The 24,109-nt window shown below is 36.9% G+C and overlaps 1 protein-coding gene across 4 annotated transcripts in view; it reads right to left on the reverse strand.

Moving 5' to 3' along the window:
- The window catches only part of MAPK8IP3 (mitogen-activated protein kinase 8 interacting protein 3), an 82,180-nt gene that overhangs the window by 36,634 nt on the left and 21,437 nt on the right, over nucleotides 1-24,109 (reverse strand). For 2 of the 4 annotated variants that reach the window (XM_044657379.1, XM_044657388.1), the window contains exons 3-6: nucleotides 23,643-23,713; nucleotides 23,169-23,260; nucleotides 5,052-5,193; nucleotides 269-515 (exon numbers count right to left, since the gene is read on the reverse strand). In XM_044657379.1, coding sequence (XP_044513314.1) covers nucleotides 269-515; nucleotides 5,052-5,193; nucleotides 23,169-23,260; nucleotides 23,643-23,713 — 552 coding nt within the window. Of the gene's footprint in view, nucleotides 1-268; nucleotides 516-3,089; nucleotides 3,178-5,051; nucleotides 5,197-23,168; nucleotides 23,261-23,642; nucleotides 23,714-24,109 lie in introns of those variants that run through there. The other 2 variants (XM_044657371.1, XM_044657395.1) reach the window with 2 other exon arrangements.

Genomic DNA, 24,109 nt, shown 5'->3' on the forward strand with positions numbered 1-24,109 from the left:
TAAAGATCCGATTGATCAAGTGATTGTATCATTATCTTTACAGTCAAATCTTAGTAGAAAATGGCTCAATTTTTTTTTTCTTATTGGATTGTAAACTTGCATGAAACTAAAAGATGTTAGCTGAATAAGAATAGTCCACACACGCCAAAAACTATCCTTCAGTGTTGGGCTTCTAAAGAAAATAGTCTTACTGCTCAGGCACAAGAGATACTTATTGCTTATGCCCTTCCCCAGGCTGCACGTGGCTAAAACAAGAGACTACAGGTACCTATGCTAACGTTCCTCATTTCTTGGGTGACTTGGACTTCCATGTTGCGACTATTACGTTTCTCTCTTGCACGTTTGCTGTTCTTTGATCCAAGACCATAGTCCCCTAATGGCTGCAAACTCTCATTCAGAGGGGTGACAGCAGCAGAGGGCACTGAGGATGTTGGTGTATTGGACTTGGTGCCGGTGGTGCTGGGGGTGGCAGCAGCAGAAGACTGGCCTGATTCAGACATCTCATCATGTGGACACTGGAATAGAGAACAGAGGAGGAAAACAGGAAGTACTTCTATGTGTTTCCATTACTCTCCGGTTTTATGAATTGGTTACTGCCTTTTGGTATTGCAGTTAGTGTCAGACTTCTCAGACATCAATTAAAGATTTATATAATTGCAGCCACAGTGGCTAGTAGTGAGGTCCTAAATTTGGCTGAGCTACCAATTTCTCTTCATTTGGAGTCCAAAATCCCCATGTTTCTCTTCTTTTATCTGAAGAATAATGAAAGATTTTGAGGTCTAACATGACAAAAAAAAAAAAAAGGCTTTATTTGAGCCAGAATGAGATATTCCTTAGGAATGAATACAAGAATATCTTAAGTCCTATATCATTATGGACTATAAGAGATGAAGTCTTTTTTTATATAAGATATTTTATATCATATTTAAGATGTTAAATATTCCTCTGGGTAGTTAATTATACTTGGGAGGTTCAAAGGAGCAGTACCTGTTTTTGCTTTTCAGAAATGAGAAGATGCAAGTATTAGAAAACAGCCTTTCCCAATCATGCATGGGATCTGCATTTCAATGGTTTGGGACTTAGCATTCAATGTCACTGTTCCACAATACAGTCAAACAAATCAAAATGTGATGAAGATGAACACTGTATGAAAAATGGCAATGCAACCCTTTGCAGCCAGGTATCAGTTAGAATCAAATTGTAGTCCAGGATGGTATGGGAGAAAAGTAACCAACAATTTGAGGGGTTAGGGGAGCAGGATGACCTGAGTAGATAAATGGTTTTTTCTGGAAACCAAATTACTATAGCACTGTAACCACTGAAGCAGTAAAACTATTTCTAAGTTATTAACTATAAGTACTGTGAGAGACTTCTGCATTTTCCTGATAAGAAAAGAACCTTTTTTCATTTTCAGACACTATCTTGGGATATGACATAACTTTACAACCTCAAAATGTGTACCTTAGTCTTTTGGCCATGATTTTGCTATACTAACACATAAAAGTATTCCATAAAGTAAAGAAGCTAAGGAATATCTAGGTTAAGTCCCAACATCCCACCGCTATCTAAACACTTGGCCCCAGAAATTATCACTAAATTAAATATAGTCTAATTTTATTTTTATAAAATGAGATGACTAAAATTGTTATGAAAAAATTGATTTTTGAAAAACCCAAACTATAATTAGCAATTATCCTAAGAAGTATATTTTTAAATGCTATTTTATTTGAATATTTATGAGAAAACATGTTAATTTCTCTTCTTAAATGAATTTAAGATATAAGAAAACTTCAATTCCATATAACAGGCTCATAAACCAATTTTTTGCTCATTATTATAATTTTTAAAAATCACACATCTGTTAACCAGTATTATATAGAATCTACATACTATCTCTTTATTTTTACAGAAACTAAACTTCATTCTCTCAAATATTAACCTCTCAGAATTCTATACTCAGTTCTTCCTTGTCAGTTATTTATTTATTAAATGTCCTCTAATTTAAGTTCCCAAAGAAAGCAGCTGTTTGCCTCTTGGGCAGGATAATAAAATATAGAACTGACCTAAGTACATGGGCCCAAATTACTGTCATTTCTAAGGGATGAGGGAGATGTCATTTATGAGGTTAGACATTAAGAAGAATTTCCTAAAAGTGAAAGTTTTTACAAACTGGGAGAGGTAAAAAGACAAATCTCCTTTAGAGGTTTTAAAAAACAGAATACATTCTCTTGTATAGGAATTTCTTGGGTAAAAGTTCTGAATGGGCTAAAAGCTTAGAGATAAACTTTTAGCTTCAAGTGATCTTTAGTGGTAGAGCTATTTCTTTGAAAGCAAACAATCTGCATTCTTCTCTAGCTATCTGAAAGCTACCAGAGTTAAAGTTAAGTAGTACAGAAGAAGCAGGACAGATGCTCCTCTTAAGATTCCACTTGCTGGCTTTGCTTATTACATGTTTTAGTTTTGGAAAGCTCAATCAAGATTCTAAACTCTGCCCATTCCTTTTGAAGTAGTTTTGTTAATAAATTAGATTAGTTTTCTGTGGTTTTAGCACCAAATGAAAAAATGCTCATTCTTCCAAATGGAAGGAAAAATAAATCACTAGAACCAAAACAAGTACTAGATGACTAAATTTTCACATCTACCTCACTTACTCCCATACTTCATGGCCACCCTAGGTTTTGCTGCTGATAATGGGATGGAAACATCTCTCCTCCCACTCCTTTTGCCATTCTTGCTGCAGCTGCTGACATATGGGGGAGATAAGAATGTAGGAGGCAAGACAATAAGGAACTCCATTGGGTAGGGGGAGAGAAGTGATGCACATGATGGAAAGTATATATATTTAGTTAAGTTTCCCTTAGCTGATTCTTATCAAGTTTCTCCCCAAAGGCCACATTTTTCACAGTCTCTTCATAACCCACCAATTTACACGGAAGACAATCAAGGGACTCCTGGCAAACATGGCTTACCATTTAATAACCTGTGGGGACTCTTATTTATAAAGGAACCTCCCAAATGCCATTCAAACTCACTATTATCCTAAAGAGCCACCACTTACCCAAAGGACACTCTCCTTGGCCACCACTTACCTAAAGTCAAACCTCTCAACCTCCTAAACATCAATGAGTGTAGCAGTGGCCTCCAAAATGCATTGCAAAGGACCAAAATTCTTAGCAGTCATTTCTCACCATGAGTAGTCACAACTGTTTGGTTAAAACACTGAAAATACAGTACATAAAGAACAACAAAACACATTAAGGAGTTAAAAAAAAAGAAAAAAACACATTAAAACCTAATGCATGAAATCAAAAGAACAAATAAAACTTAAACATAATAACATTGAAAAAAATGAAAATTAAATAAAACGAATCTGTGGAACCAAAACTTCAACACTTCTTAAATAATGGAAGACTATTTCAGGTGAAAATTCAGGACAAAAAAAGGATGCCAGAAGACAAAAAAGCAATGAGAAATGTCTAAGACACAAGTTGTGGATCCTCATTTTCACTACAGGGGAAAGCTTGCAATCCACAAAGCTTTCAAGCCTTGTCTCTACTTCAAGTCAGTTCAACAAATATCATTTAGGTAAGTCACTTCCATAAAGTCCATTCTAACAATGAAGTACACAGAGAAAAAACAATAAGCCTCAAATGATTAAGAATCAAGTCCATGATACAACCAGGATTGAACAGAGGCTACCATAATTCCTTGTTTTATTCACTTATTTACTCCTCTCTCTGCCTGAATGCCAATATTACATTAGTATAATATACCTTAGTGTATATGTATACATATGTGTGTATATGTTCTTAAGAACACAATCATCTCAGAGAAATGCTCACCACCTAGCACAAAGCAAGAACAGAAGAGAATGCAGTAACTTTTCTAAAGAATTTGCAGGGTGCAGAAACATTCCACAACCAAGCTGAAAACTAGGAGGATAAAAGGCAACTCAGAAAGGGAAACACACAGGCTATCCCCACCTCAAACTCATTAGATATCAGGCTTGCCCTACTCATTCAAAGACAAAATCTGTTAGATCTTGATTTTTACAAGATGTCCCAGATGTTAGTTCTAAGAAACATGCTTCACTAGGGCTTCTTTGCACCAAGTGTCATCTGCTAGAAGCCAGTAGCTGCTGCAAAATAATGTCTATTATAACCTGATGAATATGGCACAAAGCAAACTTTGCATCTCAACTCTCAAAGGTAAAGTCAACTTACAGATCAAAACTAGCAACCACTGTATGACTTTGTACTATTCAGTGATTCAACTTAGCCGTTTTTAGACTAAAAAGTTAAAGGGGTTGGTTGGTTTTACTGGGGTATGGACTATCATCTACATTCAAAAATGGGTTCAACAAGTATCTGCCTATAGGGATTCCAGTCTCCTAATTTCAGGTTATAGTATGGGAAGTTAGCTCAGCAGAATCATGAAGGCAGAATATGAAAGAGAAGATAATGTCTTTTCAATTCCTTATTCCCAGCTCAAGTGCCAGCCCTACATGCATGCAGCATATATGATATGAATGAGCTATTGGAATGTGCTAGAAAGAAAGTAAAATGTTTTTTAAGCTGTAGCCAATTTGTAGTACACAATGGTCTACTCTGTGAAAGTACATACAATCAACTCTATCCTCCTCTTAGCCAATAGCCAGATATGGAACATCAGTTTGGAGTATGGGAAGTAAATTTATTTTTAAACCAGTCTTACTCTAAAAACATCTAACACATACTGGATCCTAAAAATTCATACTATTAACATCGGTGACAGGAAAGGAGCTCAAATAGAAACCATCAAAAGGAAAGAATCATAGGAAAGCAGTGATTAGGGCAACAACAATATCCTCCCTCTTTTCTTTTATCTTCAGACTCTGGTCTTTCCCCTCCCCTTTTGGCTATGGTTCAGCTCAGGAATCTAATCCAACCTGAAAATGGGAGAAGCTGCAAAGGGTTATGGACACAAGTTGGTCTCCATCTTTATGAAGAACATGTATATGCCACTGACAGTGGGAAAGAGGAGACCCTTATTCCACGACATGTGTATAAAACCTTGTAGCTGGAGTTGGACTGCAGCTGGCCGAGGTCACTCAGGTGCCAGTGGTCCACTGTGGGGATGATCTTGCCCCCTATCTGTCCACGTACCATTCCATCTGCAAGGGGGAAGACATTCAGAGAGGTTGGGCGCTCCTTCCTGCTGAAACAGGGAAGAAGAAGAAAAAACAAATCGGCTAGTAGTTGGTTTATAAGGCATAAAATAATTATTAAAAATATAAATTTGTATTTCTCAACAGGAATATATGTTGCCACAAATAACTAATAGTAATAATTATAGTTCACATTTTTACACCATTTTTAAGGTTTATAAATTACTATGTAGATTAACAATGTGATTTTCCGATGCCTAAAATAAGAAGCACCTTTGTTAATTCAGGGAGTAAGAAACTAGCTATAAAAACTTCTAAAATCTTTTACTTCTACATTCTTTCAGTTTTTATCCAACTTCAAGAACTATTCACTACTTCTAAAGTCAATTTCTAATCTTCTAGGAAAGTTACCCCCTTCCTATTTATAAGCTCTTTTAAACAGACTGAATTCATTTAAAAATTATGAATGATAAGTAGCCAACATAATAATAGCTATCATTTAGCACTTTAAGAGTTGCAAAATATTTTACATGCTTTATCTCATTTAAGACTCACAATAAATCTATGAAGAAAGACAGGTACATTTGTTATTCTCCTCTTGTAGATGAAGACAGAGCCAGGAAGAAATTTAAAAAACTTGCCGCGGTCACATAGGTAATGTGGAAAGCGGAATTTAAACCCAGGTCTTCTTGGCTCTACACCTAGCTATACCATACTAGCCCTCCTTGGCATATCAATGCCATTGCCCAGTTCTTTTTATTATGACATTCCTATGTTTTGAATTCCATCAACAACACTGCTTTCTTGATCATCCATCTCCTCATTGCTCCCTCTACTGTCACAAAGCATTAACACTGAAAATTGGATAACATATTTGAAATAAAACTTCAGTGAAATAGGAAGGTCCAGGGAAGTACGGTTTGTAGAAAACAATAGCTGCTTGCAACTGTTACAGTAAATAATCTCTTCTGTGGGACATGTAGCCAAATATACACAAAACTCTTCAATTATTTTCATCCCCACCAACTAAGCTATTCTTTGAATTATCAAAAAGAGCCATCAGAGCATCACCTAGAGGCTTGGATGAGCTCACCTCAGTTTGAGCTCTAGAGGTAACACCATTTTGAGATGAATATAAGTCATTTGATCTCTCCAGCTTGCTTCTCCACCCCAAGAAATGGAGCTTCCAATAAAATCAGTGATGATTCTTATATATGCCCCAGACAACAATGCTTTAGGGCAGTGATAGCAAACCTCTTTAGAGATGGGGTGCCAAACCCTGCCCCTCCCCAGACATAGTGCTGAGCCTTCCCCCACAACACCATGTGCCATGCCCCTCCCCTACCACACTGAGTGCTAAGTGTGCCCCCATCCCATACAAGACACAGCTCTGCCACCTGTGAGCCAACCTTACCCCCTTGTGTGCTCCCACTGGGCTGCTGGCTTTGTCCCATCTTTGGCACCCATGCCATAGGTTCTCCATCACTGCTTTAAGGGCTATTTAAGCACATAATCAGAAACAACCTTGTACTCAACAACTCTGAAGCCATATGTACTCCTTCAGAAATAGTGTGTGTGAGACCTAAAGATGCTAATTTCCTTCTGATCCTTTGATAGTTACTGAAAAGTTCTGATCAAAGGTCAAAAGCATAACAGAAGGAGCACCTTCTACACAGTAGGTGCTAAATAAATGTTGGGTTGGTTTTATTTTTATTTAATTGGAGATAGTCTTGGGAATGAAGACCGAGGATGGCCAAGTTTTATTCTGGTAAATATAATGATGGAGTTTGGGAGTCCTAAGGAATAGTGACTCAACTGGATTTTGGAAGGGGATGAAGAAAAAAAACTCTTAGAACCTATTAGAAGGGTGAACTGGGGGAAGGAAGATGTAGGAAAGGAGTTTGATGTGAGGAGTCCATGATTCTTGGATCTGATGAATTAAGAGTAGGCAGAATATGTGTATGTGAACACAAAAATGAGTGAGATGTTAGGCCAATATAGCCACTGAAAGTAGGTAGAAAGTATGCAGGATCATTCCAAATCATAAGATTAAAACGTAGAATTTTATTCACAAGGAACTTAATTTGGTTGGATTGTTCCATCCTTCCTTCAAGGAAGGTGAGTTCTCTTGAAACACAAATTAATCCTGTAATGGTTGGGTCTTACCAGTAGTCACTGCATGGCAAGAAAGAAACTCTAAATATAACCTGCTGTAATAGCCCTATCTCACCACAATTCTTTTGTCTTTCTACCTTTCCCCTTGACCTACTCCTAAAGATCTTATGGTCCCTTAACCTAACCTTTCTGTTCTTCCCAATATATCACATCTCTTGTAGCTTCACTTTTCTCCCCCTCACCATTTGTGAAGGGTTCCAGGTATAAATGAATCATGAAGATATTAAAGATGGATTCAAAAAGCTGACTCCAATGAGCAAAATGTTCATGGACCAGACTTATGGATATATTTCTAATATTTCACATGATTGATTTCTGAATCCTTAAATTGAATGGGGCTCAAATTTTGTGGAACTTAAATCTCTGCCATTGTCTGCAGTCTGGAAGGCAGGCATTCAATTTCAATAGCTTCTTTGTAATGTCAAAGACACACACTCAGCATCTGAATGAGATGGTACCAGGGCTCAGGAAGAAGGACTTTCAAATGAGCTTCTGGTTTGGGCACTGGTTATGCCATTATGTTGGTATCTTTAATCTTGTTGTTGATTGTAAATATGATGCTAATGTTTCTATCATACCACCTATTTGATTGACAATCTCGCAACGCCCATTCTTTGAAAACTCAATAAAAATTAGTTCAACTGTCTGACTCTCACCATCTTGAGGAGGAGCTGGTAGGCTGAAAGTGATGCTGAAGATCCCTGTGTCCTTTTTGTCTATTTTCTCTAAACATGTCCTTCCTGCCTTAATCTTTAATGCTTCCGAAACCCATATTCCCTCAGTCCCTGGCTTCCCTTTCAGGTGCTCAACCCATGCAAGAAGACCACTGCTACAATCTGTGATATCATGGTGAACCATTTCTGTGATCACCTCTCTACCTCTGATTAGCTCATAGCTTTCACCTGACTCTAATTCCAAACCTAGGCAACAGCCACCATTCTATGTTCTCTTTCTTTGTTTCTTGCTTTCTCTCTTTCTTTCCTTTATAAATTCTTCCCTTCCCTCTTAGAATCAGTATTTATTGGTTCCAAGGCAAAAGAGCAGTAAGAGTTAGGTAACTGGGGTTAAGTGACTTGCCCAGAGTCATACAACTAGGATGTGTCTGAGGTCAGTTTTGAACTTAGGACCTACTAGGCCTGGCTTTCTATCCATAGAACCAAGCCCCTTTCTGTAACTATTTCAAAGCCATCAAGTATTGTTGAAGTTATGAAATAAATCATAACAGGACCACTCAATAAATACATAGAAATCTTTAATAATCTCAGAAGCAGTTTCAAATTTTCCCCTCCCCCTTCTTTTGTTCCTTATCAATTTTCCAACTCCAGACTCACCTTTAGAAGGTGACTTCATCTCCTCCATTCCATATCTCAAAACTCCTCTTTTAACCCATTCTCTCCTCCCCTTTGGTCTCAGTGGATGAGGTGGCTTTCCTTCCTGCCAAGACTGTTTCTTCCAACAGTGTCCTTAATCCTAATTCTCCTCATGTGTTTTGGGACCTTGCTCTATTGATCTTCATTCTCTTTCATTTTCAGTCTCGATAGATCCACTAGCTACTTTCCCATTGCTTACAAACATCCTTAAGTCTTTCTTATCTTAGGAGCTTTCTCCCCTTTATTCTGGAACTTGAAGTCAATTTTCCTTCTTTTTACTGTTAGACTTCTAAAAAGATTATTGTTATGCCTCTGCTTCCTCAGTGATTCTACAAATCCCTGAAATTCAGCATGCGTTCCTTCCTGTTTTATTGAAAATGTTCTTTCTAAGCATACTTTCTTGTAAAATCCAATAGTTTTTTCTTAGTCCACATATTATTTTATTTTTCTATAGTATTCGAACTGTTGAATGGCCCTCTCCTTAAAGCAACTCTCTTTTTGGTTTCTTTGAAAGAGGTCTTTTCTGGTTTTTTTCCTTTCTCTTCAGTTATTCCCTCTTGGTCATCTTTACTGGTTCATATTTCTGCTTTCAATTCTTAAGGAACTGTTGTCCCAACATTATCTCCCTCCTCCTCTTCCATTAACTTATTCATTTCAATAGCTTCAAAGATCATGTAGATGACTTCCAAATCTTTTATCTCTACTTCTACCTTTTTCTGGAGTTCCAATCTCAAGTTTCTAACTGACTGATGGACATATCAAATGACATCTCCAACTCAACTTGTCCAAAACTAAATTTATCATTTCCAATCCAAAAAACTTGCCAATTTCCCTATTTCAGTTGATAGTATTATAATTTTTCTCATGAAAGTTTAACATCTTGGAGGTATCCGCTTCTTCCCCTTTCCCTTCCCATCTACTCAGTTGCCAATTCTTGGCAGTTCCACCTCAATGATAATTCTGCATCCATACCTTTCTTTCCACACTTATTTTCATCATAAAATAAAATAGGAGATCTCAGAGGCTATCATGTCCAACCTTCCCATTTTACAGATGAGGAAACTGAAGTCAAGACAGGCTAAGTCACTAGTCTAGGCTTACAAAGCCAGTAAATGTCAGAAGCAGGATTCAAAATCAAGTCTTCCAGTTTCCAAAACCAGTGCTATAGCCACTATAACATGCTGCTTTCTTATTCTAATCCAAGTTGTTACCTCTCATGCTATTGGCCCATTGTAATAGTCTCCTAATTGACCTCTCTGCTTTTGATCTTTCCCCTTTCCAATCAACCTTTAACTGTGCTTTCAAAACAATTTGAAAGAAACTGCCTGCTAAACAAACCTTCAGTAACTCAACAGCACCTATAGGATTATGTATAGAACCACTGCATTGCCACTTGTGGCTATCTGTGACCTGATTCCAATCTACTTTTACTGGCCTATTTCATACTACTTTTCTCCACATTAGAATCCAGTACTCAATCCTGTCCTAGGCTACTGCCTACTTCTTACCTTTGCTTGTGCCTTCCTCATTCTTGAATTAGACTTGCTCACTGAAGTCATTCCCTTACTTCATGATCTATTTCAGGTTCTTCTTCTTCCCTAAGGCCTTCCGTGATAATCTCCAGCTAAAGGTCAATCTTCTCTTCTGAATCTTTCATGCCTATTAAACTTCCCTTATATTTTTTTTATTTTATTTTTCTGTTAAATCTCTACTGTTTTTGAATTGTATTTTAGCTATATTTTTAATTCCCTTAGTTGGACTGCAATTTCCTCAAGAGTAGGAGATATTATTTTTGCATTTTGAACCCCTAACACAGAGACTTGCAAATAAAAGGGGCTTAATAAATGTTGAATGAATAGATGTTTTCAACTGGATTCTTTTATTCATGTCATAATGTTTTCTATGGGCAGTATCACAGGATTTTTTTAGTAGAGAATGCATTGGATTTGAAGTCAGAAGGAGATGGGTTCGAATGTTACTTCAGATACTTATTAGCTGAGTGACATGGCAAATCATTTAACCTTTTGAAGTCTGTTTCTTTTTATATAACATGAGAAAAAGAATAGGACCTACTATGATAAGGGTGATGTGAGAATCAAATATGACAATACATGTAAAACACTTCAAAAACCTTAAAGGATAATATAAAAACTGATTCATAAATAAATTAATATTCTTCATTCTATGCACTTCTTCATTCTCAAACATTTTCTTTGTTAAGCTTGAAGAAGCAGATAATAAGAGAGGGAGAGTCCCAAAGCAGAGTAACTGCCGTATAATAATAAGGTCAGGAGGGTCAAAGCTTCTGAGATCTCACTGCTAAACTATTCCTGACAAAGTCAGGTGTACCTCTTCAGTTATTAATAAGACAGCTGGGCCCCAACTGTAAATTAGAAAACTCTTAGAAGCTAGGGAGAGACAATACCAATATACCAATAGTAGTAAATTATTCTGGGTGATAAATAAAGCCTACCACCATCAGCATGTTAGAAGCATTATCCAAGAAGCAGAGAAGATGGGCCTAACATTTCCTGTCTGCTCCATCTAGGATTCCCTTACAAACTCTCTATTATATATATAATCCTTTCTCCATTAGGTTCCAAGTAAATAGAATGTGTAGAATACCATTCCTGTTCATGGAATACCTCTCCAGGCACCCTCAACAGACATATTATAAGTATCTCCTCCAGTAACCTTCTATGAAATGAATATAATGGAATCTCAAGCCTTAGGGACACAAGCAAATGTAATTCAGGGGTTGATGTTAGAAGTGGTGATGGGAAGTCAAGGAGTTAGGGTTGGGGCCTCATTCTACAAACAGCAGAAAGAGCCAAGGACTTTTCATTTCAGTACAATCAAGTTTGAGAGCAGGGAATTGTCTTTCCCTATACAACCTAGGTCAGGGCTCCAAGGTGTTTATTTAATAAATATTATTAATTAACAGGATCTCTGTCCTGTAACAAATAGCAGCAAACAGTGAGCAGCTAGTTCTATAACCTGTTTAGTACATATGGTTGGCAAAATAGTTTTATGAGTAGCAATAACCATCAATGGTTTCTAACTTTAATAAAACATTATACTCCTGATTTATTTCTTATGTAAATTAAGAACCAGAAATCCACGTCTAATCTCTACTTTGTAAAGAGTATATCTGCTGAAAAGTAGGAAGCAGGAACTCTGTCTTTTGTGTAAAACAACAACTTGGGACCACCTAACCACCTCTGGGACTTTCTATGCTGCTATCATGATCTGGTCTGTTCAAAGAGCAACAGTCCGTGAGAATTCAGGAAGGATTATCCAATAGAAATCCATGCCATAGTCAATATGAAATCCTTCAGCCATCCTTCATCATATTTCCCAGAACTATAGTAAATAAACACTGTTATGGGCTTTACCTTTTCCTCCATGACTGGCGAGGACTGCAGCGGAAGTGACAAAAACAACAGCCAACATATAGCAGCAAGGCACAAAAAGCAAGACAAGAAAACAATCATTAGAGAGCAAAAGGCATGCAAACACTATTAAATATGTGCTCACAATGACAAACAACTGATAGTGAAATGTTTCCAGTCCCAGGTACTTTACCCTGTGCAACTAACCCTCTACAGAAATGGACATCTACTAAGACAAAACAAAGATATCCAAGAGGACAAATAGAGACACTTTACAAATTCCCTTAATATATGCAGAGAGCTCTCAAATATGTTTCTTTCACATATACACACAAAACAAGTTGAAAATACACAAATGGATTCAGGTGAATGGTCAGGCAAAACATATACTCACACTATTAAGTGGTCATGTTTAGATCACACGCACACATGTGTGCACACATACACACATCAGGAAAAGGAAGCCCACATCCTTCAAATACAAATATCTTTGAAATGATCTAACAAAAGTCACATTTTAAATGAATTTTCATTCTATAGCCCCACCAAGTCAGAGAGTAAAGTATAGAGTAAAAAAAAAATTTTTTTTATCCTATTAAATATTCAGTTTCAGCAGTGGACCAATACAAAGGATCTGAGTCCCTGTAGGGGTAACAGAAAAACTAATAACAAGACTACAATGGAGTGATTATAACATATTTAATTTCCAAGGTGGAAAACACAAGAAAAGAAAATAATAGACTAATGTAGGAAAAATCACTAAGGGGAGAAAATTTATTTTATCTTAGCCATGTAATATTGGAAATTTGGGGATCCTTGAACTTATTTTGAGGTCTCTGGTATAAACTTCCTGTGGACATTTAGGGGTCTTGAAAACTACATTTCTCATGATTCCTCTTGTGTAATATAGGGAGGCAGGAAGTGTGATTATGTAGACAGAGGTATAAAGTCTCAGAACTTGACTGGGATGCTCTTCTTCCTAGGAAGCAGCCACGGGGAAGGTATGGCGGGGCATTTGAATTAGATCTTAGCAGGCACGTGACTTTCTTAATTATCAATATGGATTTACAATAAAACCTTAAAATTTTAAAATATATCCTTCTATATTAATTTTATTTGTAACAGTATGGCAACCACGAAGGTATGTAGTTCTCAATTTTTCTGATAGCATAATAAGCCACAAAATTCCTGCCATAATTTTCTACCCACCCCCCGCAGGCTGAACTCTGACACACCTCAGGATCCTCTTTGGAGCCTCAGACCTGCTCTTGTGCTCTTTTTGGCTACTCTGCTCAGTTCTTTGGAGCAACCTTCTAAAAGGGGAAAGTTTTTGGTTTTGTTTTTTCTCTTCTTCCCATTCTCCCCAACCACGAGGCTACTTTTCCAGGAAAGGGGAATGCCATTTTTCCAACGGCCTGTTCCTGGCTACTAGTTCATGCATTCCCCATGGACTCGGTTTCAACAATTGCCAGCTCCACCCATCTGACCCTCCCTGAGTCCCTAACTGTTCCTGCTGATTCTGACTCCCCATACCCCTGAATGCCAGTGCACTGCCTGCTGCTGCCACTGCCTCCTACCCCAGCTGCTGCTGATTTAGATTTGGGAAGTATACAAAGAACCCCCCCCCCTTCTTTCTCATTGCATGCACCTGGAACTTTCCCAGGGGTGTTTCCTTGTAGACATTAATGACTTTTAACCTGAAGAAAGCTTCTCTAGCTACCTTCCCGCCCTCCTCCCCAAACGAGTCCTCCACGTGGTTCTTCTAAAATCTGACCTAGGCAAACCTTGCGTCATGTAAGATTCCCAACCTGCAGGTTTTCCAGTCCTTACCCCAAATTGGCTGCTTTGGGGGAGAGGACTGAGTTAGCACATTGACCATTTAGGCCTGATCAAGACTTTGAACTATATACCCTTATGGAGTCATCCACACTGTGCTCAGTGCAGAGCTCAGTTAGAAGGAACTTGAATTGGACCAGAGGTGGATTTTAAAACCTCAGACCTGCATGGGTTTTGTTGTTGTTTTTTTTTAGTCTCTGTATCTTATTGTATTTTGCTGATTGTTGTTTTGTGATTTAATTTTGTTGTTTTACATTGATTTTTCTGTTACACTAGATCTTTTAAGCTAATGAAGTTTTGGCTGCTAGATTAATTCTGTTCATGATTTTATTTGTAACTCCCAAATAGTGAATAAATCTATTAGAATTGGTAAAAAGAGTTTTTGACTGCATTGCTTTTAATTTGTTCTTTATATTATTGTATTTCCTGATTTTTTTAAAGTTTACCTGTATCAATCTAATTCTATTATCTGTACCATTTATGAACATCTTAAACAATTTTTAAGTTGTAAAAAGCCCATAAGCCTTATGTATACTGGATTTGTCATCTCAACTAGAGGTCACATATTGCTTATACAACCTTGGAGATTTTAATGACTTAAGAATTTAAATTTAAATTTTATAAGGTTTTTTTTTTAGAAATCACTTTAGATACCTAGTAATTTCTGTATGGATGATAGAGCCATATATATAGATATAGATATATATAGGTATATAGATAGATTTAATTTTAAAGGGGTAGAGAGTTTTCTAGCCATTTTTTTTTTATATAGGAAGCCAGGAAAGCTCCTGTATGCTTGATGTTTTGGCTTGCTTTCCCATCAGAAGGATCTAGAGTTCCTGAGGATAACTTAGACCCAGAAGTTTTTTTTTAGGCTCTGCCCCACAATTGCCACGGAAGCAGTAATAGAGTTTGTTAAAAAAATATCTCAGCCAAGGCTGAATGATTTACCATACAAGTATACAATTTTTAAACATCATAGCAAGTGATTATAATAATGGGTTTGTTTGCTATTGTCATTAAATGTGTTATTGGAAATTATGGTACTTTATTTGAATGTGCCTTATGAATCTGCTATTTTATAAAAGCCATTTACACTCACAGTTCATGGAAAAGCTTACAAGGAAATCTTATTTTGGGGTGAAAACCCTTCCACTAATTCTAAGCTATATATTTTTGATTTTTAAAACATTCTTTTATCATTTTTCCTTTCTATGTGCAATACACTGGTTGAGGTTTTTCCTCTCTCATTTTATACTTGACATTGTAATTTCCCCTGAATTTTTAATTTTCTTATTGCTTTTCCTTTTAATTTTTTTAATAGAATAATTGACTTTTCCTTTTTTTCTCATTTTTTTGTACTGAAAGCACATATAATCAATGTTAATCCTTTTTTGATTTTACAATAATATAAGTTTAATATAAATACATATATTTGCTATAATATTAATGCATACCCAAAAAGCTTTACACTATGGTAACCTGCCAATTATTGGTAAATATTATGGGACTGTGATTAATATGTCTCTGTCTGATTCCAGGAGAAGGGAACTCAAGAGCCACTAAACAGTGCTAAAAGAGCCACAAGGTCATGGAGACCGAATGAGAATATGCAAAGTTCCAAGGAGCAAAAGGTCATTCAGACTATAACAAACCAGGTGGGATTGTTCAATTTCTATGCCAATACTGAAGGGCTTGAAACTAGTGTTTGAGGTTCGGGGTTGTAGCTTTTCTGACTTATGTTAGAGGCCAGACTTCCCCTGAGCTTCATTTCCTAGGCAAGCACCTAAGATTGGCTATCATTATGGCTCATCCTTCAGAAGGTGCAGGCAAATCAGACTACGGAAAGACACTTCCCTTGCACACATATTTGGTCTGTTATTTCTCTTATATATAGAATGGCAGTAGTCCTGGCTCCTGAATGAGTAATTGAAAACTGCTTAAATCACTTTAATTGGGCCTTGATTCAAGGACCTGTTATGAGTTTATTTTTCCTTACATTTTTTGCACAAAAGACATTTTACATTTCATTCACAAATTAATTTTTGCTCTTTTACAATAAAACCTTAAAATTTTTAAATATATCCTTCTATAGTACAACCTCCCCATCTCTAGCAGCAAACTTCATCCTAATTATCTTCCCTCAATTTTTGCTCTTTTATTTGGATTTTATTTTATTTTAATTTAATTTATTTTTTTAAATTTCTTTTGCCAATTGATTTCATACAACCCCATGACTTGGCCATGTATCCTTAGCTTACCTGGGGTACCCTCTTCAGAGGAGAATGTGTTATTCATCCTCCTCATGAATGTGTGTTAAGTTTTATAATCGTAATGTCTATTATAATCTATTATGTAAAATATTAGCTCTTTTGAGAGTAATTTCAGGGGCAAAATTCTGAGAAATTCTTCTCAGAAGGAAATGTATGCTTTATAATCTATAATGTAAAGTTTAAATTCTTTGAGAGTATTTTTAGGATAAGAAATTTGCCATCTCCCCAGAATCCAGACAACGAACCTGTTTGGAGAAGGCACCATGAAGATGCCTGAAGAACCTACACTGCATCATGAAGATACAAAATGAACTTTGGGGTGCAGTTGATTGAACTATGGGGAGTTGAATGCATTTGTTCTGAATGTACACTCTTATGCCAAAGGGGACTGCCCCTAATTGGCTTTTTGTCAATGAGGCTAGCAATCACTGTTTTTGTCCTCTTTTCTTTTATCCCCAAATTTCTGTAATTTAAGTTAGTCATGTTTACAGGGGCATTCGAGGAGACCAGTCTCTCCCCGCTCTCAGGGGGAAATGTGATATTGGAAATTTGGGAATCCTTGAACTTATTTTGAGGTCTCTGGTATAAACTTCCTGTGGACGTTTAGGGGTCTTGAAAACTACATTTCCCATGATTCCTCTTGTGTAATACAGGTGGGCAGGAAGGGTGATTATTTAGACAGAGGTATAAAGTCTCAGAACTTGATTGGGATGCTCTTTTTCCTAGGAAGCAGTCCCGGGGAAGGTATGGTGGGGCATTTGAATTAGATCTTAGCAGGCACGTGGTTTTATTATCAATATGGATTACAATAAAACCTTAAAATTTTTAAATATATCCTTCTATAGTACAACCTCCCCATCTCTAGCAGCAAACTTCATCCTAATTATCTTCCCTCAATTTTAACAACTGCCAATAAAGTTAAAAAAAAAAAACACCTCAAAAAACTTATTTTCTATAACTGAACTACAACATATCTATTCCAGGGAACTTGTATGCAGGTCTGTTCTTACACTGGTAATAATCCCAACTCCTTTGCCTTCTAGTAATTCAGATAAGTCCTCTCCTTTAACATGAAAGCTGCTAAATCTTGTGAGATCCTGACTGTGACCTCATGATATTTAAATTTTCTTTATGGCTCTTTCATTTGGGAACTCTAGAATTTGGCAATAATATCCCTGGTAGTTTGTTTGGGGATATCTTGCAGGTGATTGGTGGATTTTTTCAATTTCTTTTCTGGATCTAGGATATTGAGGCAGTTTTCCTTGATAATTTCTTGCCTACTCTTTCTATGATGCCTACTCTTTCTCATCATGGCTTTCAGGGAGCCCAATAATTCTTAAATTATCTCTTCTCAATCTCTTTTCCAGGTCAGTTGCTTTTCCAATGAGACATTTCACATGTTCTTCTATTCTTTCATTCTTTTGATTTTGTTTATTTCTTGAATCTCATGGAATCATTAGCTCCCACTTCCTGAATTCTAGTTTTAAGGAATTATTTTCTTCAGTGACCTTTTGCTATCTGATGAGTATATATACACATATATAAATGCACACAACTCTGTGGGGTAGATTGGTCACTATTAACTTCATTTTTTAATTAAGGGAAACAAGGCTCAGCTAATTTAAATGACTTGCTTAATGTCATACCATCAATAAATGCCAATTAGAAATCAAACCCAAATTTGGTCATAAGGATCTCATCATAAGGCATTCTTCAATAAATGTGTCCAGACTGTAAGTCACATATTATTGTCCAGAAGTGAAATTTATTTATTGCTGCTGTCTTTACACAGACCTCACAGAGATTTCCAAATAACTTTCACAGCCCAAGCACTACAAAAAATAACAATAATTGTTTCTGCTCCCAATTCCCAAAGAAGAACCAGGATTGGAGAAAGAAAAAAAATCAAGACTATGCAGCAAGATTTCACATTTCCTGTGAGATGGCTTTATCCTTAAAAGCCCGTGTGTGGTTTAGGAATTAGCCAATTTAATGGAATATTGAATACAACATTCTTAGGTATCTATTTTTTTTCGTAACTGCCCTTTAAAAAGTTGCTTCTATCAATATCTTTTCCAAAAGATTTACAAATGACAGAAATTCTTCTGTGTTGACCTCTCCTAATATGGAAAGAAGCCCTTATCAATGCTTTTGAAAGTTTTAAAAGAGACAGCACTTTTTCTTGCTGTTGATTTAAAACACAGTATTATGTCATCCTTAGAATTTGTTTGTCATTATGCTTTCATCTAGGTGAAATACTGCCATCTATTCTGCTTTTTTAAAGATTCTTTTCAGTAGATTTTTGTGTATCTTTTTCTATCAGCCAACTCCATTTTTTAAATATTTTTTCCATGGTTCCATGATTCATGTTTTCCTCCTCTCCTCATTCCTCCCTCCTCCCAGAGTTGACAAGCAATTCCATTGGGTTATATATATAGATATTATTATCACTAGAACCCATTTCCATTATTCATTTTTGTAAAGGAATAATCCTTTAAAACCAAAACCCCAAATCACATATCCATATAAACAAGTGATAAATCACATGTTTTCTTCTGGATTTCTACTCCCACAGCTCTTTCTCTAGATGTAAATAGTATTCTTCTCCTAAGACCCAAAGAATTGTCCTAGATCATTAAGTTGCTATTAGTAGCAAAGTCAATTACGTTTGATCATCCTACAATGTTACAGTTTCTGTGTTTAACGATCACCTGGTTCTGCTTATTTCACTCTGCATGAGATCATATAGGTCTTTCCAGTTCTTATAGAAATCCATTAATTCATTATTCCTTATATAGCACAATAGTATTCCATCACCATCATATACCACAATTTGTTCAGCCATTCCCCATTTTTCAACTTTTTGCTACCACAAAAAGCACAGCTATAAATATTTTTGTACAAATAGGTCCTTGCCCAGTTTTTTTTTCTCTCTTTGGGATATAAACCCACTAGTGCCAACTCCATTTTTAAAGACAATATCTTCTTCAAGTATTTTTTGTGCCTCCTTTACCAAGCTGTTAATTCTTTTTTCATAATTTTCTTGTATCACTCTCATTTCTTTTCCCAATGTTTCCTCTAAAACACATCTCTTAGGAATTCTTGCTGGCCTTCGGGCCAAATGGCATTTTTTCCTTTGAGGCTTTGCTTGTGGTTGTTTTCTCATTATTTTTCCCCCCTAATTTTATGGTCTTGGTCTCTCTTGCTATCACAGTAGTTTTTTAGGGTCATATTCTCCACACCACCACCACCACCCTCATTTTCCCAGCCTATTTCTTGACTTTCAACTTTATGTTAAAGTTGGGCTCTGTTCACCTAGAGATGAAGAGGCACTGTGCCAAACTTTTGGCTTTTTTTGTGCTTCTATTTTCAGAGTTAGTTCTAGGGGTCTGCAAATTTTCCATGCTTACAAGGTGGTATTATCCTGGGAGAGGTGTGGCACTGGTCTCCTATATGTGTACTCTGGTCTTTATCCAGGAAGGGTTCCTGGTCCCCTACAGCCACAAGTACTAGTGTACCTCTTGGCCTGGGAACAATGATCAAGTCCCCTGCTCTCCTATAGCTGGCTCACTACAGCTCCTCCTGGCCCTGGAACTATGACCAGCTACCCTTACACCTTACCAGCTAGCAAGACCTAGAACCCCTCTCTGCTTTGGAATTGTGACCAAGGCCCCTTCTCCCTTGTGAGTGACCTCAAAGACTCCTCGCCTCCCTGGACTGCAACTAAGAACAGTGTATGGGCAAGAGTTGCCAATCCATATCAACTGTACCCAGTGCCAGCAAAGGGTCCTCTGCAATCTCTTTCTGACCAGTTGTCCAACCCCCTTACTATCTCTGGGTTGAGAGCTTCCAAGCTGTTGCTGCCGCCACTGCTACTACTACTACTGAAGGTGCCTCAGTTTAATTTTTAAAGCACCACACAATCTGGTCCCATCCTCTCTTTGCAGTCTCAATTTGACATTACTTTCCATGAATCAGCCAAACTTACATATGACACTCACATATGAATTCCATTTCCTATTTCTGTACTTCTGTACTAGATGTATCCCATATCTGAAATGCACACTCTTCTCAGTTCCACTTCAGAGAATTTCACTTTTCCTTTAGTGAACAGTCCCAGAACTGTCTTTTTCAAGAAGACTTTTCTGATCCCCCTGAATGACAGTAACCTTTTGGCACATTCTCTAACCTCCTAAAACTCTATAGCAATTGTTTTGCCTACACTTGCCCAGGAAGAAGGGAAGATTCCTAGCCTTCCTAAGTATCTATTCCATCATGCTACAGATATATTCTTAGGCCATCTATAACTCTGCAGCAGCTGCCTTGCCCCATCCAGCTTGCTTTCTAGCTATACTCAACTGTCTGATGCCCTGACACAGCTTCATCTCAGACTGAACCCCTATGGACAAGGATAACCTACCTAAACTTATTAAGCAGTGATTAATGTACTCTTACTCTGTCATCTCCTTCCCATAATGCTGAATATAAACCCCCAGCTGCCAGTGTTTAAACCCCTTTTTCCCCACTGACAGCTTCTTAATTCCTATCACCCTAAACCCAACCTCCCCAATGATCTTCCACCACTCAATAGCCAACCTATTCACAGGATCACTGGATCCTGTGAAATGCGTGTTTCATAAGTAATAAACTAGCTTTCATCTAAAGCCAAGGAAACAGAAAGAGTGCAGTCTAGACTACAGAGAACTGACACTACTTACGTTTCTAATATATCTTTCTTATATTAGCCTACATGAAATAAATCAGTGCAGCAGGCCTCTGGACTATAAACTGATTTCAAATTCTGTAAGTTCCTACAGTAAGGCTCAAGGACAACCTTTTAATAAGGCAAGCCTTATCCCACAGTAAAAAATACCACCTTGGCTCAAGAGAGGAATGATTTAAGAGGACTGAAGCTTCCCAAAAATCGATGGCTGACATTTCAGAAAATGGGCTTTGGTCCAAGACAATTTTGATAGAAAGGCAGCATGATTCATTGGAAAAATCAACGAGTTTATAATCAGAGTACCCAGGTTCAAACCCCACTTTTCTTGTTACCTGTGTAATCTTGGGCTAGGCATTTTTATCTTTGGTGGGATTAGTTTTTTTTTATATATAAAAAGAGGAGACTGAATTTGATAGCATCTGTGGGAGCGCTAAGTCTATGATCTTATGATTTTAATGTTTTTCATTATAAATGCTTATCTGATATTTTGAGGGAACAGTAAGAACAACCCAATATCATGCAGCCCTGCCTTGTGAGATTGTAGATCAATCTTGCTTGAGTACTGAGCTTTTAAATAGAGGAAAATCTGCTTCAGGCAACACTTAGTTCTCTTTTTTTCAGCCTCTAAGGTCTTTTTTTTTCTCCTGGGAATATTGGCAGGGAAAGAACATGTTTGATGAAGATGGAATGTCACAGCTTCCAGGAAGCTGGCCAAAAGCCCAGAATAGACTCGGAAGATGCTGAAAGCAATAAAACTCAACCAGCCTCATTTTGGATTGTCCCTGTTCAGTTTTTTACCCAGAATTTGCATGAAAATCTCTACTTCTGTTTAGAACTGAATTGTGTAGTTAACTGGGTATTAGCTGGGTAACTTATTACAAACAAAACCCTCTGATCAGTCAGAAAGCTAACATGAAACTCCTATCTTCTCTCTTAGTCTCTTTGCATAGATAGACCTAATAAAACCAGGTAACAAAAAAGTTCTCTGCTTTATTCCTCTAGGATACCTTATACTAATTAAAAGTATCAACAATGTTTATATGTCCCCAATTCTCTGCAATGAAGAGTAAGCCTTTCTCTATATGTAAATGCTAATGTTCCCACAGATTCTTCTTAGCTCTCCTACATATTACCTGTGTGACCTTTGGCAAATTGTTTCCCTTTCCTGATTCTCACTTTCCTCCTTTGTAAAAAGACTAGATGACTACTTCAGTGGTCCTTTTCCATTCTAATTTCTATAAGCAAGACAGTGTGTTGATTTTTCCTGTTTGGCTATATGTATATAGAGTTTATTGGGTTGAAGGGGAGTCATTGGGATGTGACAGTGATGTCAGAAAAAGAATATCAATAAAACATTTAAACAGAAAAATAAATAACATTAATTAAAAAAATAAATCAGGTCTGAAATTTCCAAGTGAAGCATAGGCAACTAAGTACCCTGTGCCTAACTTTTTAGTGTGACACAATTACAACTGTATAAAATATAGGACCACAACCTAAATAAATTTTCAGGGCTCTGTAGATAAAACTTAGGAACTATAAAGCTTAGGACAAGTGTTTCATTTGTAGTCAAGCAAAGTGAATTGGTAGCATAGGAAATGAACTCCTAATTAATCCATTGGTCTTCCACAGGGCAACTCCCTTATAGAAGAAGCCTATGAACTATTATTATTTTTTTACTTGGGGGGGGGGGGGTCGGGTCCCATTTTCTAGCTTCACTAAGATCGGTAAAGCAAAGATGATGAAGCCAAATATCAGACTACAGATTTTTTCCACTTCAGCACCTACAGGGTAAAAAAATCTTAAACGGATTAAAATTTAAAGCTCATGTGAAACAACTGAAATCAAAGTGATTTCACTGTCATTCATTGTCCAATCAAAATCATTCATTGTTGACTCTTTCTGGCCTTACAATAGGATGCATTTCAGGTTTGATATTCATAGTGGTGGCACTGGTCTTTTCCTCTATATGTTCACTTTTCCCTGGTCCTCTATACCCAAGTGAAAACCATCTCTAACATGTAAAAGCAAAGCAAAATAATCAGATCTACACACAAAATTCTTTGGAGTCTCAGGAAAGCTCTGCTTTCATGTCTGTTCTCCAACTATGGACACATGTTCCAAGTAGATTCTATTCTTGATTTGGAAAAACTTAGAACTTTTAAAATGGTCTTCTTGTTTTCCTAATTCTTTCCATGGTACATGCTGTGAGAAAAGATGAAATTTTACTAATATTCAGTCTTCTCATCATACCTTCTCCCTGGTAGACTGCCCTCTGTTTGGCTATTTCCCCCAACCTGTTGCATCTTGGATCGTTCAATGTGCTCTACATAGGTCTGGATCATCTGTGGAAGAGTAAATACTCATGAGTAAAAATATTACTTCAGTAAATTAATTTATCTGTTTTTCCTACCCCTAACTAGCTATATTTCTGGGCTCTGTGTGGTCTGTAATGCTTCTAATAGGAATGCAATGAACATAGAATAGAAGTATAAATCACAAGTGGACGAATAAACTTTTTAAGGCCAACAATATAATACTTAGGCAAATCCTGGAAAGCACAGTGAAAATTCAATTGAAATAAAGATCATAGCAGATTGGAAGGGAGAAAAGGAAATCAATCTACTTAGAAGAGTTTATCCTCTTTGCCTCTTGTTCATCATTTATTTTTAAGTTTTAAGGTCATGGTTTGAGAGCTGTTGGAACTAAATAAGATGGGGTACATACCTCTGTGTGTCTCTGGTGCAGGGCATTATATTCCTTCTTCATCTCTGATTCACGTTCCTCCAGTCGAGAAACTAGACAACATAGCCATTACTGGTCAATTACATAATCTGTTTATTAGTTGCTCCATTCACTCCCTTTGATAGCCCTCCAAAACTAGCACCTAGAGTCAGGGGCTACTGATGCATGTCAAACATAACAAGAAATAGTAAGATTCTTTTGCTGACTAGAAGATTCATAAGCAATTCCTAAACACATAATTAGTCTTCTAAGGAATTCTTGAGAAAGCCTTCATTACTTAGTAGGAGGTTCTAATAAAAAAATACTCTGAAGAAGGCAGTTAACTTCCTCCAAAGGTATGCTCCCACTAAAAAGGTTTGACTATGGGCAGCTCACTCTTAGTTTTAAATCAATAACTTGCAGAGAGTTAATAGCCAGTTTCAGTTACAACCCTTGCCATTCAGGATGAA

This window comes from Gracilinanus agilis, chromosome 1 (genome assembly GCF_016433145.1).
Source record: "Gracilinanus agilis isolate LMUSP501 chromosome 1, AgileGrace, whole genome shotgun sequence".
In the NCBI taxonomy this organism is placed as follows: domain Eukaryota; kingdom Metazoa; phylum Chordata; class Mammalia; order Didelphimorphia; family Didelphidae; genus Gracilinanus; species Gracilinanus agilis.